The 17,864-nt window shown below is 48.5% G+C and overlaps 1 protein-coding gene across 1 annotated transcript; it reads left to right on the forward strand.

The window, feature by feature from the left end:
• Positions 1-1,969: 1,969 nt before the first annotated feature.
• Positions 1,970-8,637, forward strand: LOC119955160 (tryptase-like). Its single transcript, XM_038781105.1, has 3 exons — positions 1,970-2,232; positions 6,836-7,005; positions 8,118-8,637. The coding sequence occupies exons 1-3, from the start codon at positions 2,196-2,198 to the stop codon at positions 8,418-8,420; spliced, it is 510 nt and encodes a 169-aa protein (XP_038637033.1). The 5' UTR covers positions 1,970-2,195; the 3' UTR covers positions 8,421-8,637.
• The last annotated feature ends 9,227 nt before the right edge of the window (positions 8,638-17,864 follow it).

Raw genomic sequence — 17,864 nt, forward strand, 5'->3', positions numbered from 1 at the left:
ACCCCGTGCTGTACCTGTCCTGGGAGTGTTTGATGGGGACAGTGTAGAGGGAGCTTTACTCTGTATCTAACCCCGTGCTGTACCTGTTCTGGGAGTGTTTGATGGGGACAGTGTAGAGGGAGCTTTACTCTGTATCTAACCCCGTGCTTTACCTGTCCTGGGAGTGTTTGATGGGGACAGTGTAGAGGGAGCTTTACTCTGTATCTAACCCCGTGCTGTACCTGTCCTGGGAGTGTTTGATGGGGACAGTGTAGAGGGAGCTTTACTCTGTATCTAACCCCGTGCTGTACCTGTCCTGAGAGTGTTTGATGGGGACAGTGTAGAAGGAGCTTTACTCTGTATCTAACCCCGTGCTGTACCTGTCCTGGGAGTGTTTGATGGGGACAGTGCAGAGGGAGCTTTACTCTGTATCTAACCCCGTGCTGTACCTGTCCTGGGAGTGTTTGATGGGGACAGTTTAGAGGGAGCTTTACTCTGTATCTAACCCCTTGCTGTACCTGTCCTGCGAGTGTTTGATGGGGACAGTGTTGAGGGAGCTTTACTCTGTATCTAACCCCTTGCTGTACCTGTCCTGGGAGTGTTTGATGGGGACAGTGTAGGGGGAGCTTTACTCTGTGTCTAACCCCGTGCTGTATCTGTCCTGGGAGTGTTTGATGGGGACAGCGTAGAGGGAGCTTTACTCTGTATCTAACCCTGTGCTGTACCTGTCCTGGGAGTGTTTGATGGGGGACAGTGTAGAGGGAGCTTTACTTTGTACCTAACCCCGTGTTGTCCCTGTCCTGGGAGTGTTTGATGGGGACTGTGTAGAGGGAGCTTTACTTTGTACCTAACCCCGTGTTGTCCCTGTCCTGGGAGTGTTTGATGGGGACAGTGTAGAGGGAGCTTTACTCTGTATCTATTCCCGTGCTGTACCAGTCCTGGAAGTGTTTGATGGGGACAGTGTAGAGGGAGCTTTACTCTGTATCTAACCCCGTGCTGTACCTGTCCTGGGTTTGTTTGATGGGGACAGTGGAGAGGGAGCTTTACTCTGTATCTAACCCCGAGCTGTACCTGTCCTGGGAGTGTTTGATGGGGACTGTGTAGAGGGAGCTTTACTCTGTATCTAACCCCGAGCTGTACCTGTCCTGGGAGTGTTTGATGGGGACAGTGTAGAGGGAGCTTTACTCTGTATCTAACCCCGTGCTGTACCTGTCCTGGGAGTGTTTGATGGGGACAGTGTAGAGGGAGATTTACTCTGTATCTAACCCCGTGCTGTACCTGTCCTGGGAGTGTTTGATGGGGACAGTGTAGAGGGAGCTTTACTCTGTATCTAACCCTGTGTTGTACCTGTCCTGGGAGTGTTTGATGGGGACAGTGTAGAGGGAGCTTTACTCTGTATCTAACCCCGTGCTGTACCTGTCCTGGGAGTGTTTGATGGGAACAGTGTTGAGGGAGCTTTACTCTGTATCTAACCCCTTGCTGTACCTGTCCTGGGAGTGTTTGATGGGGACAGTGTAGGGGGAGCTTTACTCTGTGTCTAACCCCGTGCTGTATCTGTCCTGGGAGTGTTTGATGGGGACAGCGTAGAGGGAGCTTTACTCTGTATCTAACCCTGTGCTGTACCTGTCCTGGGAGTGTTTGATGGGGACAGTGTAGAGGGAGCTTTACTTTGTACCTAACCCCGTGTTGGCCCTGTCCTGGGAGTGTTTGATGGGGACTGTGTAGAGGGAGCTTTACTTTGTACCTAACCCCGTGTTGTCCCTGTCCTGGGAGTGTTTGATGGGGACAGTGTAGAGGGAGCTTTACTCTGTATCTATCCCCGTGCTGTACCAGTCCTGGGAGTGTTTGATGGGGACAGTGTAGAGGGAGCTTTACTCTGTATCTAACCCTGTGCTGTACCTGTCCTGGGAGTGTTTGATGGGGACAGTGTAGAGGGAGCTTTACTCTGTATCTAACCCTGTGCTGTACCTTTTTCCTTGTGCAGAAGAAACCACTCGAAATATACGCTATATTTCGGACGGTATCAGCAGCATGCAGATAATCCCAACGAATTATTTGCGAAAATCCGATCAGTCCACATCCATGAAAAATTTGTCTCCGGAACATTGGATTACAATATTGCCTTGTTGAGGCTGAACGAATCAATTCAGTACTCAGACTTTATCTTACCAGTGTGCCTGCCGGCAGCAACGTTCCAGGTTCCCTGCACGACGAAGATGTGGGTTTCGGGCTGGGGGGAAACGCCAGAATGGGGTAGGTAAACAAACTCAAAATTGTGTTCCACATACTGTCCTTTCCCACTCTGGGACTGGGTGTCACAGTGTGTTAGATACACTCTCCTTTCCCTCTCTGGGACTGGGTGTCACAGTGTGTTAGATACACTGTCCTTTCCCCCTTTGGGACCGGGTGTCACAGTGTGTTAGATACACTGTCCTTTCCCTTCTGGGACCGGGTGTCACAGTGTGTTAGATACACTGTCCTTTCCCTCTCTGGGACTGGGTGTCACAGTGTGTTAGATACACTGTCCTTTCCCCCTCTGGGACAGTGTCACAGTGTGTTAGATACACTGTCCTTTCCGCCTCTGGGACAGTGTCACAGTGTGTTAGATACACTGTCCTTTCCCCCTCTGGGACAGTGTCACAGTGTGTTAGATACACTGTCCTTTCCCCTTCTGGGACTGGGTGTCACAGTGTGTTAGATACACTGTCCTTTCCCCCTCTGGGACAGTGTCACAGTGTGTTAGATACACTGTCCTTTCCCTTCTGGGACCGGGTGTCACAGTGTGTTAGATACACTGTCCTTTCCCTCTCTGGGACTGGGTGTCACAGTGTGTTAGATACTCTGTCCTTTCCCCCTCTGGGACAGTGTCACAGTATGTTAGATACACTGTCCTTTCCCCCTCTGGGACAGTGTCACAGTGTGTTAGATACACTGTCCTTTCCCCCTCTGGGACCGGGTGTCACAGTGTGTTAGCTACACTGTCCTTTCCCCCTCTGGGACAGTGACACAGTGTGTTAGATACACTGTCCTTTCCCCCTCTGGTCCAGTGTCACAGTGTGTTAGATACACTGTCCTTTTCCCCTCTGGGACAGTGTCACAGTGTGTTAGATACACTGTCCTTTCCCCCTCTGGGACAGTGTCACAGTGTGTTAGCTACACTGTCCTTTCCCCCTCTGTGACCGGGTGTCACAGTGCGTTAGATACACTGTCCTTTCACCCTCTGGGACATTGTCACAGTGTGTTAGATACACTGTCCTTTCCCCCTCTGGGACAGTGTCACAGTGTGTTAGATACACTGTCCTTTCCCCTCTGGGACCGGGTGTCACAGTGTGTTAGATACACTGTCCTTTCCCCCTCTGGGATCGGGTGTCACAGTGTGTTAGCTACACTGTCCTTTCCCCCTCTGGGACCGGGTGTCACAGTGCGTTAGATACACTGTCCTTTCCCCCTCTGGGACCGGGTGTCACAGTGTGTTAGATACACTGTCCTTTCCCCCTCTGGGACCGGGTGTCACAGTGTGTTAGCTACACTGTCCTATCCCCCTCTGGGACCGGGTGTCACAGTGTGTTAGATACACTGTCCTTTCCCCCTCTGGGACAGTGTCACAGTGTGTTAGATACACTGTCCTTTCCCCCTCTGGGACAGTGTGTTAGATACACTGTCCTTTCCCCCTCTGGGACCGGGTGTCACAGTGTGTTCGATACACTGTCCTTTCCCTCTCTGGGACAGTGTCACAGTGTGTTAGATACACTGTCCTTTCCCCCTCTGGGACAGTGTCACAGTGTGTTAGATACACTGTCCCTTCCCCCTCTGGGACAGTGTCACAGTGTGTTAGATACACTGTCCTTTCCCCCTCTGGGACCGGGTGTCACAGTGTGTTAGATACACTGTCCTTTCCCCCTCTGGGACAGTGTGTTAGATACACTGTCCTTTCCACCTCTGGGACCGGGTGTCACAGTGTGTTCGATACACTGTCCTTTCCCTCTCTGGGACAGTGTCACAGTGTGTTAGATACACTGTCCTTTCCCCCTCTGGGACCGGGTGTCACAGTGTGTTAGATACACTGTCCTTTCCCCCTCTGGGACAGTGTCACAGTGTGTTAGATACACTGTCCTTTCCCCCTCTGGGACAGTGTCACAGTGTGTTAGATACACTGTCCTTAACCCCTCTGGTACAGTGTCACAGTCTGTTAGACACACTGTCCTTTCCCCCTCTGGGACAGTGTCACAGTGTGTTAGATACACTGTCCTTTCCCCCTCTGGGACAGTGTCACAGTGTGTTATATACACTGTCCTTTCCCCCTCTGGGACAGTGTCACAGTGTGTTAGATACACTGTCCATTCCCTATCTGGGACAGTGTCACAGTGTGTTATATACACTGTCCTTTCCCCCTCTGGGACAGTGTCACAGTGTGTTAGATACACTGTCCTTTCCCCCTCTGGGACTTGGTGTCACAGTGTGTAAGATACACTGTCCTTTCCCCCTCTGGGACAGTTTCACAGTGTGTTAGATACACTGTCCTTTCCCCCTCTGGGACCGGGTGTCACAGTGTGTTAGATACACTGTCCTTTCCCCCTCTGGGACAGTGTCACAGTGTGTTAGATACACTGTCCTTTCCCCCTCTGGGACAGTGTCACAGTGTGTTAGATACACTGTCCTTTCCTCCTCTGGGATTGGGTGTCACAGTGTGTTAGATACACTGTCCTTTCCCCCGCTGGGACTGGGTGTCACAGTGTGTTAGATACACTGTCCTTTCCCCCTTTGGGACTGGGTGTCACAGTGTGTTAGATACACTGTCCTTTCCCCCTCTGGGACAGTGTAACAGTGTGTTAGATACACTGTCCTTTCCCCCTCTGGCACAGTGTCACAGTGTGTTAGATACACTGTCCTTTCCCCCTCTGGGACTGGGTGTCACAGTGTGTTAGATACACTGTCCTTTCCCCCTCTGGGACAGTGTCACAGTGTGTTAGATACACTGTCCTTTCACACTCTGGGACAGTGTAACAGTGTGTTAGATACACTGTCCTTTCCCCCTCTGGGACTGGGTGTCACAGTGTGTTAGATACACTGTCCTTTCCCCCTCTGGGACAGTGTCACAGTGTGTTAGATACACTGTCCTTTCACACTCTGGGACAGTGTAACAGTGTGTTAGATACACTGTCCTTTCCCCCTCTGGGACTGGGTGTCACAGTGTGTTAGATACACTCTCCTTTCCCCCTCTGGCACAGTGTCACAGTGTGTTAGATACACTGTCCTTTCCCCCTCTGGGACAGTGTCACAGTGTGTTAGATACACTGTCCTTTCCCCCTCTGGGACAGTGTCACAGTGTGTTAGATACACTGTCCTTTCCCCCTCTGGGACAGTGTCACAGTGTGTTAGATACACTGTCCTTTCCCCCTCTGAGACAGTGTCACAGTTTGTTAGATACACTGTCCTTTCCCCCTCTGGGACAGTGTCACAGTGTGTTAGATACACTGTCCTTTCCCCCTCTGGGACCGGGTGTCACAGTGTGTTAGATACACTGTCCTTTCCCCCTCTGGGACAGTGTCACAGTGTGTTAGATACACTGTCCTTTCCCCCTCTGGGACTGGGTGTCACGGTGTGTTAGATACACTGTCCTTTCCCCCTCTGGGAGAGTGACACAGTGTGTTAGATACACTGTCCTTTCCCCCTCTGGGACAGTGTCACAGTGTGTTAGATACACTGTCCTTTCCCCCTCTGGGACTGGGTGTCACAGTGTGTTAGATACACTGTCCTTTCCCCCTCTGGGAGAGTGACACAGTGTGTTAGATACACTGTCCTTTCCCCCTCTGGGACTGGGTGTCACGGTGTGTTAGATACACTGTCCTTTCCCCCTCTGGGAGAGTGACACAGTGTGTTAGATACACTGTCCTTTCCCCCTCTGGGACAGTGTCACAGTGTGTTAGATACACTGTCCTTTCCCCCTCTGGGACAGTGTCACAGTGAGTTAGATACACTGTCCTTTCCCTCTCTGGGACAGTGTCACAGTGCGTTAGATACACTGTCCTTTCCCCCTCTGGGACTGGGTGTCACAGTGTGTTAGATACACTGTCCTTTCCCCCTCTGGGACAGTGTCACAGTGTGTTAGATACACTGTCCTTTCCCCCTCTGGGACCGGGTGTCACAGTGTGTTAGATACACTGTCCTTTCCCCCTCTGGGACAGTGTCACAGTGTGTTAGATACACTGTCCTTTCCCTCTCTGGGACAGTGTCACAGTGTGTTAGATACACTGTCCTTTCCCCCTCTGGGACAGTGTCACAGTGTGTTAGATACACTGTCCTTTCCTCCTCTGGGATTGGGTGTCACAGTGTGTTAGATACACTGTCCTTTCCCCCGCTGGGACTGGGTATCACAGTGTGTTAGATACACTGTCCTTTCCCCCTCTGGGACAGTGTCACAGTGTGTTAGATACACTGTCCTTTCCCCCTCTGGGACAGTGTCACAGTGTGTTAGATACACTGTCCTTTCCCCCTCTGGGACTGGGTGTCACAGTGTGTTAGATACACTGTCCTTTCCCCCTCTGGGACAGTGTCACAGTGTGTTAGATACACTGTCCTTTCCCCCTCTGGGACAGTGTCACAGTGTGTTAGATACACTGTCCTTTCCCCCTCTGGGACAGTGTCACAGTGTGTTAGATACACAGTCCATTCCCCCTCTGGGACAGTGTCACAGTGTGTTAGATACACTGTCCTTTCCCTCTCTGGGACTGGGTGTCACAGTGTGTTTGGTCACTCATGTTCAAAGTGACTTCCCCTCTCTCCATCGATCCCTCTCTCTCACTCTTTCTGTTGCTTAATGTTCCTCCCAGTTCATCCGCTTCTTTCTGTCCCCCAGCCAGCCTTCCCTTACCGGGGACTCTCCGTGCAGTTAATGTTAAAGCCATTAAACGCAGCACCTGCAAAGCGAGGCACCAGACACAAGTTGCCCTTCGCGGCAATTCCTCAACCGTCACCGATCGGATGTTGTGTGCTGAGTCCGAGAATAAAAAGACGGATGCCTGCCAGGTCAGTCACAGGAACAATTCAGGAATGTGTGGGCAAGGGGTAAGGCTGCACTCTTAACACAACAGTGTAGAGGGAGCTTTATTCTGTATCTAACCCCGTGCTGTACCTGTCCTGGGAGTGTTTGATGGGGACAGTGTAGAGGGAGCTTTATTCTGTATCTAACCCCGTGCTGTACCTGTCCTGGGAGTGTTTGATGGGGACAGTGTAGAAGGAGCTTTACTCTGTATCTAACCCCGTGCTGTCCTGGGAGTGTTTGATGGGGACAGTGTAGAGGGAGCTTTACTGTGTATCTAACTCCGTGCTGTACCTGTCCTGGGAGTGTTTGATGGGGACAGTGCAGAGGGAGCTTTACTGTGTATCTAACCCCGTGCTGTACCTGTCCTGGGAGTGTTTGATGGGGATGGTGTAGAGGGAGCTTTACTCTGTATCTAACCCCGTGCTGTACCTGTCCTGGGAGTGTTTGATGGGGGCAGTGTAGAGGGAGCTTTACTCTGTATCTAACCCCGTGCTGTACCTGTCCTGGGAGTGTTTGATGGGGACAGTGTAGACGGAGCTTTACTCTGTATCTAACCCCGTGCTGTACCTGTCCTGGGAGTGTTTGATGGGGACAGTGTAGAGGGAGCTTTACTCTGTATCTAACCCCGTGCTGTACCTGTCCTGGGAGTGTTTGATGGGGACAGTGTAGAGGGAGCTTTACTCTGTATCTAACCCCGTGTTGTACCTGTCCTGGGAGTGTTTGATGGGGACAGTGCAGAGGGAGCTTTACTGTGTATCTAACCCCGTGCTGTACCTGTCCTGGGAGTGTTTGATGGGGGCAGTGTAGAGGGAGCTTTACTCTGTATCTAACCCCGTGCTGTACCTGTCCTGGGAGTGTTTGATGGAGACAGTGTAGAGGGAGCTTTACTCTGTATCTAACCCCGTGCTGTACCTGTCCTGGGAGTGTTTGATGGGGACAGTGTAGAAGGAGCTTTACTCTGTATCTAACCCCGTGCTGTACCTGTCCTGGGAGTGTTTGATGGGGACAGTGTAGAGGGAGCTTTACTCTGTATCTAACCCCGTGCTGTACCTGTCCTAGTGCCTGATGTTCTGAATTTCTCTCTTCTCCTCTGCAGGGGGATTCGGGTGGGCCACTTGTCTATTTCCACAATGGCCTTTGGCTGCAGATTGGCATTGTGAGCTTTGCTAAGGGGTGTGGGAACCCCGATCAACCTGCAATCTACACGGATGTCGCTTTCTTCCAGTCGTGGCTCAAGAAGTTTGTTCCCCCGCTGCAGTTTATCAGCCCCAGCGTGGTCACCGAGAAATCGCCGGAGGGCTGCCACAGCGGGGGTCCTCCCCGGGCGATGAGGGGACTCACTGCCCACGCGGGCAGCCTCGCCTCCCTCTTGCTGTGCGTCATCTCGCTGTCCCAGTGAGCACCGTGTGTGGGTGGGGTCATGTGCAACTGAGAGACTCCAAGAGGCAGGAATGGCCGTTGGCGACTGGAGCTGGCCCTGGGCGGAAAGACAACCGTGCTTTTATTTTGGGAGTCCTCAAATGGCCCGGTGTTAACCAGTCGTGAATCACTGCTGCACCGTTCCGGCCTCTTGCAGCACAGTGGTTAGCACTGTGGCTTCTGTCGTGGTTCCCCAGGACGACAATTTATTTGTACCTATTCAAATATTAAAACACAGAGAGTCTGAGGAGCGATCTTCCAAGCAGTGAACTTTATTTTCCCTAGCATGAGAAAAACAAAGCTGAGATTGTCCGGAGCAATCTAAAAAAGCTTCAGGGCTTACCGCCTTTTATGTACATTTTAACTCCATGATTCAAACTCTTATCTTAATTTACAGCCCTCTTATCTTGCTTTCCTTACTTTGGCCACCACTGTTTATAGTGAGCCTCTATCTGTCTCAGTCAAGACTGGTCGTTTCTCTCTCTGCTTCGTCAACCATGGTAGCCATAAGTCAGTCCTTATCTCGTCTCTGTAAACTTTCCTGCTTGTTGACACAAGCGTGGTTTTTGCTGACCAAGGCCGAATGTATACAAAAACAGGCTTCCTTCATTCCTGTCTTTTTATGGCCCTTATTTATGGCCAACCATTTTAGTTAAGCCCTGAGCCGTGTTCATTGTTTTCCCAAGTGACTGTTGTATTTTAAATGTTAAGTAAAGCTATACTCTTTTTCTGGGTCTTCTGCTTTAATCATATTAACTATACTTGATTACATTAGCTATACTTGATTACCTTAGCTATACTTGATTACATTAGGTCACACAAAGTTACCCTGGGTTACACACTCATCTCAATACTCACCTAAATCTACTTTATCATTTCACTAAAACCTATGATTCTAAACTTGGTACCTAACTCATACAATATCCAGTACAAATTCCCTTACATGTCCCCCCTTTGAGGCTATTCCCTAGCCTCACACAAATTACCAAGCTCAAATAATCCCCTTACTGGATCCCATTTACAATTTATTTTAAACACTTTTTGCAGGCAATGTGGAGGAGCCGAATACTTTGGTCAGGGAACAATGTCCCTAATTCTTCTTTATCATAATTCATCTATCCAGGTTCTAATTCTCGGGTCGCTCCCCCAGATTGCTTGCTCCTGACAGTCATCAGCCAAAAACCTTCCCACCCTTGTCAAGGGAAGGAAAAAAGACTGATTCCTGTGTACAGACTAAGTTCTCCAAGTCTCTTGCGAATTTCAGTCAGGTGCTGTTGTTGGTACAAAGCAATCGTCCATTATTATAGTCCTTTCACAGAGTGACGAGTTTCCATCTCGACCAGGGTCATGGTGAATCCGCTCATCGGAGGCAGCTCAAGGTTTTCCCGTTCCTCTGTTTTTCCTCGCGAGCGTGAGCTGCTTGTAACCATCATCTGCCGTGTTGCAACTCTGGTAAGGAAGGATCTCAGGGCGGGTAGAAAACAACAAAATATGAGTCCTAGAACGGTTATGATTGTAATTGCTACAGCTCCAGCTTTGGCGAACCATGCCCCCCATCTTCCGAACATCCTATCCAACCAATTCCAGGCTTCATGCCCAAACCCAGCATTTTCTTTCACTTCTGCCCTAAGATTCTTCAACTTATTCATGGCCCGTGTAAATGACCCCTCTGGATCAGTGTTGTTAGGGATAAATGTGCAACACTGATCTCCAAACATAACACAGACCCCTCCTTTCTCCGCCAGGATCCAATCTAATGCCTGTCGATTTTGCCATGCCATCTTACTGGTCGCATCCAACTGCTCTCCCAATGCTTCCAGGGCATCATCTGTATAATTAATAAACCTCTGCTGATTATAATAGATGTAATTGATCCACTCAGTGTTTTTGCTGGGTGTGATCCAAACAAAGATGGATTCAAACCCCGCAGCTATCTCGTTCCTAGCTTTGAACTCATTCGGGATGCCTCGGGGCTGTCCGATTGCGTCCAGTTGTACCCTAGGGTCAGGGGTATATGCCCTCTTAACTTTTCGGGTTTTAATTTCTTCTTCCACCGGCAGTATTACAGTGCTCTGGGCCAACATAACTCGGGCACACAGTCCCCTCCAATCCAGTGGTAAGTGTGCCAGTAGCCCTTTTTCCGGGCCACAAAGCCACCAGAGGTCTGCCAGTTGGTTTACTTGATATTCTAATACATAAGGAGGGGGTGGCGATCCCCCCTTAACAGGAATGATCAGACTAAGGGCGTTAGTTATATTCCAAATCCGTATACACTCTCCTGTGTAGTGTCCCACACTACTCCCCGTGCTGCTTACCCTCAAATAACAATCTTGGATTCGTAAGTTAGGCTGTACCCTCCATTCCTTCGGGACCGCGTCCATCGCCGTTCTTGGCCAATTTGGACAATTGTGGGCGGGATTGTACATGCCCTTTTTTACCCCAGCAAACAGGACACAGTGGTACTGACACCTCGGCAGCCTCCCTTTACAAAGGTCAATACATGCGGATCCTGTACAGTCTACCGTTTCATACGTGAATGTCCGATTCCCTACCTTATATGTCTGTGTATATGTGGTGTGTGCACGGCAATTTTCCTTTTTCCAGTTTTGCCGCATGGTTCTACAGTCTTCTGATCCCCACGGTACATCAATTACTTGGGTATAAGGGTTCTCTGATGCACATACCACACAATCTTTCCCCTCACTGTTTTTCTGACCTGTATACTCAGCCCATTTCCACCATCTGTTCCTTGTTGCTTTCTCCCAAATAGTATCCGTACTCACTGATCGCCTACGTCTTGTTTGTCTTAATACTCTACCTTCCTGATTCCGCACCCCTATATCATCTGCATCCCGCTTTCCCTTGTTACGGGTCAAGGAAGTCCCCCAGGGAAACAGTTTCCAAGTCCCATGTGGGGAACGAGGCCCTTTCCCCGTCCTCACCTCCCTCGGCACCGTGACTAACAGGCTCAGGCTGGGCATTTGTATCATCAGCCAGCTCATGCACAGAACCACTCTCATCATCATTTATTATTTCTGCTGTACTTTGGCTCTGCTCCTCCTCCTCACGATTCTCCTCGTGTAGTTCTATCTCTTCCTCGCTGCTAGTTCTATCCGCCCTACCTCTAACTTCAGTCTCCCTTCTCTCCCCTACCCCGGGTACCGTTCTGGTACAATGGTTCAAGTGATACCACAGTGTACTGCCTTCTACTTGCAACGCCGTGGGAGATACTCTGGTGACTTCAAACGGCCCTTCTCGTCTGGGTTCATGCCAACGTCTCCGGAACTTTCTGATGTATACTTGATCTCCCGGTGTGATCTGGTGTTCCGTGGCAGGGCTCTCCTCCTCCTTGGCCTTTTCCTGTTCAAAAATAGTTCTATGTATAAAAGTTAATTGTCGTACATACTCTCTTGCATCCTGATCTAAACACTCCAATGTGGGGCCCCCTGTTCCCCCGATCTTTGGCACCGGCATTACTCTTCCTGTCATCATCTCATGCGGGCTTAAATGTGTGATTCTGTTTTCCTGACTCCTGTACTGCATTAAAGCCAATGGCAGAGCATCTATCCAGTTTTTTCCTGTCTCACTACAAATTTTGCTTATTCTAGCCTTGAGGGTTCCGTTTGCTCTCTCCACCATTCCTTGGGATTGAGGATGATACACACATCCAAACCTCTGCTTTATACGGAGTGCTGAGAGTGTCTCTCTCAGTGCCCTCCCTATAAAAGCAGATCCATTGTCTGAACTTAATTGCATGGGTATGCCAAATCTTGGGATAATTTCTTTTGACAGGAAGTTAATTACCGTTCCAGATCCTTGATCTTTGGATGGCGTTGCTTCTATCCATCTGCTGAATCTATCAATAATCACTAGCATGTATCTTTTTCCTCTTACCACCTTTCCCATATCCACATAGTCCATGCATAGATGTTTAAACGGCCCTTCTGGAATGGGTATGTGCCCTATTGGGGCAGTAATGCCTTTCCTGATATTATTCTGAGCACACACCTCACACAGACCCAGTATGTAGTCAATTGAGTTCTGCAGGTATGGTGACCAGAATCCTTCTTTCTTAATCTTCCTAGCCACTTCTCCTCTCGCACAGTGATCCACCCCGTGTGCTTCACTAATTAGTACGGTTAGTAACGATGTGGGTGCTATGATCAACCCTTCCCCATTTCTCCATATTTTGTCATGTTGTCCCTGTAATGCTCCTCTCTCTCTCCACATTGTTTTTTCTGCTACAGGGGCTTCTTCCTGTAATTGTGCCACATCTTCTAATGTGATTTGAGGTTCGATATTCCCCACACCTGGCCCTGGGTGCGGCCTTGCTATTTCTACTGGGGCTATCGTAGCCTCAATGTATCCTGATGCTTCTTTAGCCGCCTTGTCAGCTTTGGTATTTCCCTGTGTGATGTTATCTGTTCCCTTTTTATGCGCCTGACACTTAATTATGGCTAATTCCCTTGGGCCCATCATAGCCCTTATTAAAGCCCTGATTTGAACTTCGTGTTGAATTGGTCCTCCTCCGCTTTTCATAAATCCCCTTTGCTTCCATATTGCCCCAAACAGGTGACAACCCCCGTGGGCATAGGCCGAATCAGTATAAATTTCCACTGCTTCCCCGTTTGCTAATTCACATGCTCTGGTCAGTGCTTCAAGCTCCGCTAACTGGGCTGAGCATGGCTGCTCACATTCTTTTGCCTCCACTACCTCAAATGTTTTCCCTTTCTGTTCAACTACTGCATAGCCAGCATGATTTCCCCTATGATCCCTATGGCACGAGCCGTCAACATACAACGTTCTCTTTTCTTCTGTGTTTAACCTATCTGCCTTCAGATCTTTCCTCAGTTTCATAAACGCTCTTGTCTCTCTCACACACTCATGCTCCTCTCCCTCATGTGGCAATGGCATATAGTCAGCTGGGTTGGCCCTATTGCACTTTACTATCGTAATGTCCGGGAATGTGGTCAGCATTTGAAAATGGTGAATTCTAGCCGGCGTCAGAACAAACTTCCCTTTTTCAATCAATTCAGCTATTTTATGGTATACATGTATGTTTATCGGATATCCCATTGTGACCGTAGCTGCCTTTTCGTACGCCCACCAAGCTGCTGCCAGGCCTTGATAACACGGCGGGTATCCCATTGCTACGTCATCTAGCTTGGTACTATAATATGCTACAGTCTGCCTTCGCCTTCCCTTGCAACTTTCCTGTGTTAACACTGCTGTAGCAAATCCGGCTTCTCTGTTACTCACAAATAAATCAAAGGGCTTGTCATAGGTCGGTAAAGCCAATGCTGGTGCCTGTGCCATTTCACTCTTTATATTCTCAAATGCTTCTAGCGCATCTTTGTCCCATTTTAGTTTGGCTTTTAATTCGTCACACCCTGCTTCCTTCATTATCTTTCGTAGTGCCTGCGTTTTTTCTGCATAGTTTTCCACCCATTCTGAACTGAAGCCTGTCATTTCCAAAAATGTCATCATTTGTCCCACCGTCTGTGGTTTCGGAATTTTCAGTACTGCTTCTATTTGCTGTGAAGCTATCCCCTTCTGCCCTGCGGATATTTCTCTCCCCAAGTATTCTACCTTTCTCTGGCACAGCTGCAGCTTCTTCCAGGATACTTTATGACCCCCCTCTGCTAGTCTTTTCAAAAGTTTTAAACTATCCTTCCTGCATTGTTCTTGTGTCTCTGTGCATAATAGTAAATCATCCACATACTGTAGCAGTGTTCCTTCCAACTGTATTCCTTCTAAATCTGCTTTCAACACCTGATTGAATACATGTGGGGAATGTTTAAATCCTTGGGGCATTCTATTGTATGTGTATTGTTTCCCCTCGTACGTAAATGCAAAGAGATACTGACTTTCTGGAGCTAGTGGCACACTAAAAAATGCTGAACATAGGTCGATTACAGTAAACCATCTACTTTCAGGTGGTATATTTGTCAGCAAGGTGTAAGGGTTTGGAACTTCTACGGGCATATCTTCCACTACCTCATTAATTGCCCTTAGGTCATGCACCAATCTCCATTTTTCTCCGTCCGCCTTCTTTACTGGTAGGAGCGGGGTATTACACCTACTCCGGGTTTCCTTTAATACCCCTGCTTCTATCAATCCCTTAATCGTTTCTCTAATTCCTTCAATTGCTTCTGTCTTGATTGGGTATTGTGGTCTATAGGGCCCCTGGCGTCCTGTCTTTAATCTGACTTCAACTGGATTAGCGTTTTTAACCCTCCCTACATCCGTGTCCTGTCTGGACCACAACTCCTGTGGGAGGGAGTTCAAATCCTGCTCTAAGCTCTCTCTCCATTCCCGCTCCTGTTTCTCACTTTGCACTCCTATTGTTATCTGCTTTGGTGTCCCAAGCATCCTAACATCCAAAATTATTTTCGTCATTTGTCCATCGCTGGACGTCCAAATATCCGCACTGTCTGTCTGTACAAATTCTAAGTCTTGCGCTCTTAACACCATGGGTCCTAGGTCCTTTGATCTATATCCCGGATTAACTTTCAATGTGACATGTGGCTCCGCCCCAGGTACAGAGAACCATTTGTCAATCCATTCATTCCTAACGATTGCGAGGGCCACTCCCTCTAGTCCAATTAAAATACTTCCTGACTTTATTTCCTGTTCTCGTCCTGCCTCCTTTTCCCATTTCTCTTGTATTTCAGGTGCCTGTCCTTCATCAAATATCATTGTACTATGTAATTCTGTTCTCGGCCACTTGGCTTGTGGAACCCAAGTGTCTATAAGTTTTCCCCAGACTGTCCAGATCTGTTTTTTAATTTGTTCCTCTATATCTCCCAGCCAATATACATTAACCCCTTCCTTTCCTGGTACCTCAAGTGAATACATTCCCATCAAATCAATTCCTTGTTCGGTACATTCTAATTTCAATCCCAGACCTAGGATTGCGTCCCTTCCCAATAGATTTAAAGGAGTTTTATCATATACTAAAATAGGTACATGGGTAGTTTTATTTCCAATGGTAATAGGCACCGGCATCGTCATTTGAGCTAGTGTTACTTTCCCCGAGAACCCCACAGTTTTTACAAACCGGTTTGACAATGGTAGGTGATCCGCATATTTCGTTTGTATGCACGTACAGGTGGCACCGGTGTCTATCATCATGGGGACCTCGATCCCGCCTACTCTAGCATTAACTATAGGTTCCTGCTCTGCGGTTTCTGTTATTTGTACGTACTGTCCTACCATTTCGGGGTTCTCTGGGCCTCTCTATGCGAAACTCTGATGGTTCACCGGCCCTTGAAACATCGGGATGCTGTTCGGCGACCCTTGGATCAGCTGTTGGCCTGCCTGTTGCTGGTTTTCTCCCTGTCTGGTGGAATTCCGCGGGCAATTCCTTTTTATGTGACCTGTCTCCCCGCACCCCCAGCACACACCTGGAGGGCCAGGCAGTGGTCCCTGTCTCGGAGTTTGATAATTAACCTGTCCCTGTCCTCTCTGATTCTGAAAGGGTGGCCTACCACCTCCCTGTCCTTTCCCATTTTTATTCCAGTCAGTCTGATTTTGTAGGGCGTATCGGTTTTGATAATTTAGGCTGTGGGCTTCTGGGTTTATGGGCAGTGGGAAGGCAGAAATGTTATAGGTTACGATGGGCTGGCCTCCATCTCCGCTTCCCCCTATTGTTAGTGCAGGTATTTCCCCTGGCTTCTGTTCCACCATCATCGGTGCTATTTTTCTGGGTGTGAGATCTTCTTTTGCCTTTAGCTTATCTTTGTTTTTGATCTCCTCCAATTGTGCCTGAAGGAGTTTACGTTGTATCTCCTTCAGCTGTTTGTCTGCATTCTTTTCATCTTTGCGATGTCTTTCTACTGCATGGGCAACATAATCCACAAACTCCCGGTAACTTTTTGAGTCCAAGCCCACTACATCCTCCAGTTTTGTTTTAGCTGAGACTGGCAGGCCCTCTAGAATTGCAGCCCGGAACATGGAGTTGGTCAGCGGGTCTGTTAGAATGTCCCTCTCCGTGTCCCTTTTCCACCTTTTTAATTGATTTTCCACATACACAGCTGCATTCTCCTCCTCTCCCAGTGGCTCTCCCCTTAGGGTTTTTACATCCATTCGATTGGGGTACATATTCCTTAGTGCCTGCCATATGTCTTGTCGGTACGGGTCCATTAGTGTCCCGTCTACGTTTGGGTCATGAGCTGCGGTCTGGATGCCGGCACGTCTCATTACTTCTGCCATTTGGTCCATTCCTAGCACTTTTGTCAGGAGAGCTTTGATGTCACCCAGTGCCATCCTTTTTCCCACCATTCCTGCTTCCAACTGTCCAATCCACCTTCCAGCCCCATCCAAAATATTGGGTAATTCATTAATTAGATTAGGCAAATCCTGACCTGACCAAGGGATATACTGTGCTCTGCCACCTTTCAGAATCACCGGGAACACCTTTTTCTTTCTTTTTTCCACCTCTGGAAACTTTACAGTTTGGTGTCTTACCCGCGTCGATTTTCTTTGTTCTCCTAACACTGATTGTCCCCCTTCGCTGTCACTACTTTCTCCTGTCTCTCCTTCCGTCTCTTCCTCGACTCTTACTGGGTGCTTCCACGTCCATACATCCCCCTTTTCTCGTCTTTCTGCCTCTTTGCGCCTTTTCCCACATGTTTCCTCTATGCTTCTTCTTCTTTCTCTTTCCTTTCTGCTGGCTTTGACCCTCTTTCCTTCTATTTTTCCCTGTGACGCCTCACTTTCACCCTCGCAAGGATCAGGACTTGTTTTTCCCTCATCTTTTCTTCTATCATTCTTTCCCTTCCTTTTCAAACAATGCCAGTATCTCTAGTTCCTTTTCTCGCTTCTCCTTTCTTTTCTTAGATTTATCTTTTATTTTGTAGTTCTTTATCATTCCCTTCTGGTCCTCACATCTCTCTACGCACCATGTGCCTTCCTCCGGCCACGGTGTATTAGTTTTACTTGTTCTTTTGGCCCATTTTTTAGAAACGTGTTCTATGTCTCCCCTGAGGGCTGGGAATTTATCCCCTAATGTTTCCACTGGTGTTTTAATTTGGTGTGCCATTACTTGTCTTTTCGGATTACTGTCACAATTTTTATCACTTAATCCGTCAGAGTTAGGTGTCACAGTGATTATTACTTGCTGTGTCGTTTTTCCGTGTTCAGTCCCCTGTTTACCTTTCTCTTGGGTGTCCCTTGACAATATCTGTAATTCTAACCGGGGTCTCGATATCCACTTCCCCGTAGTCCCCTGTCCCGGCTCTATCTTCCTTTCCCGGGCTAGAGGGTAGTAGGTTTTTACGTGCTCGTCTATGTCTATAGAAACCCTATATCGATCAGATTCCTTTATTAATTTCCCTAGAGTTTCCAAGTTTATTTCGTCTATCCAATTCCTATCGGCTATTCTTTCCCACTTTACATACGGCCACTCGTTCTCTACCTCTTT

Source organism: Scyliorhinus canicula, chromosome 20, assembly GCF_902713615.1.
Source record: "Scyliorhinus canicula chromosome 20, sScyCan1.1, whole genome shotgun sequence".
Taxonomy (NCBI): Eukaryota; Metazoa; Chordata; class Chondrichthyes; order Carcharhiniformes; family Scyliorhinidae; genus Scyliorhinus; species Scyliorhinus canicula.

What these genes read in the sequence shown, in the direction of transcription:
- LOC119955160 (XM_038781105.1), top strand. Translation starts at nt 2,196, where the DNA reads ATGTGGGTTTCGGGCTGGGGGGAAACGCCAGAATGGG. An exon ending in GGGGGAAACGCCAGAATGGG is followed by an intron (nt 2,233 to 6,835) that starts GTAGGTAAACAA and finishes TCTGTCCCCCAG; the next exon opens with CCAGCCTTCCCTTACCGGGG. An exon ending in AAAAGACGGATGCCTGCCAG is followed by an intron (nt 7,006 to 8,117) that starts GTCAGTCACAGG and finishes TCTCCTCTGCAG; the next exon opens with GGGGATTCGGGTGGGCCACT.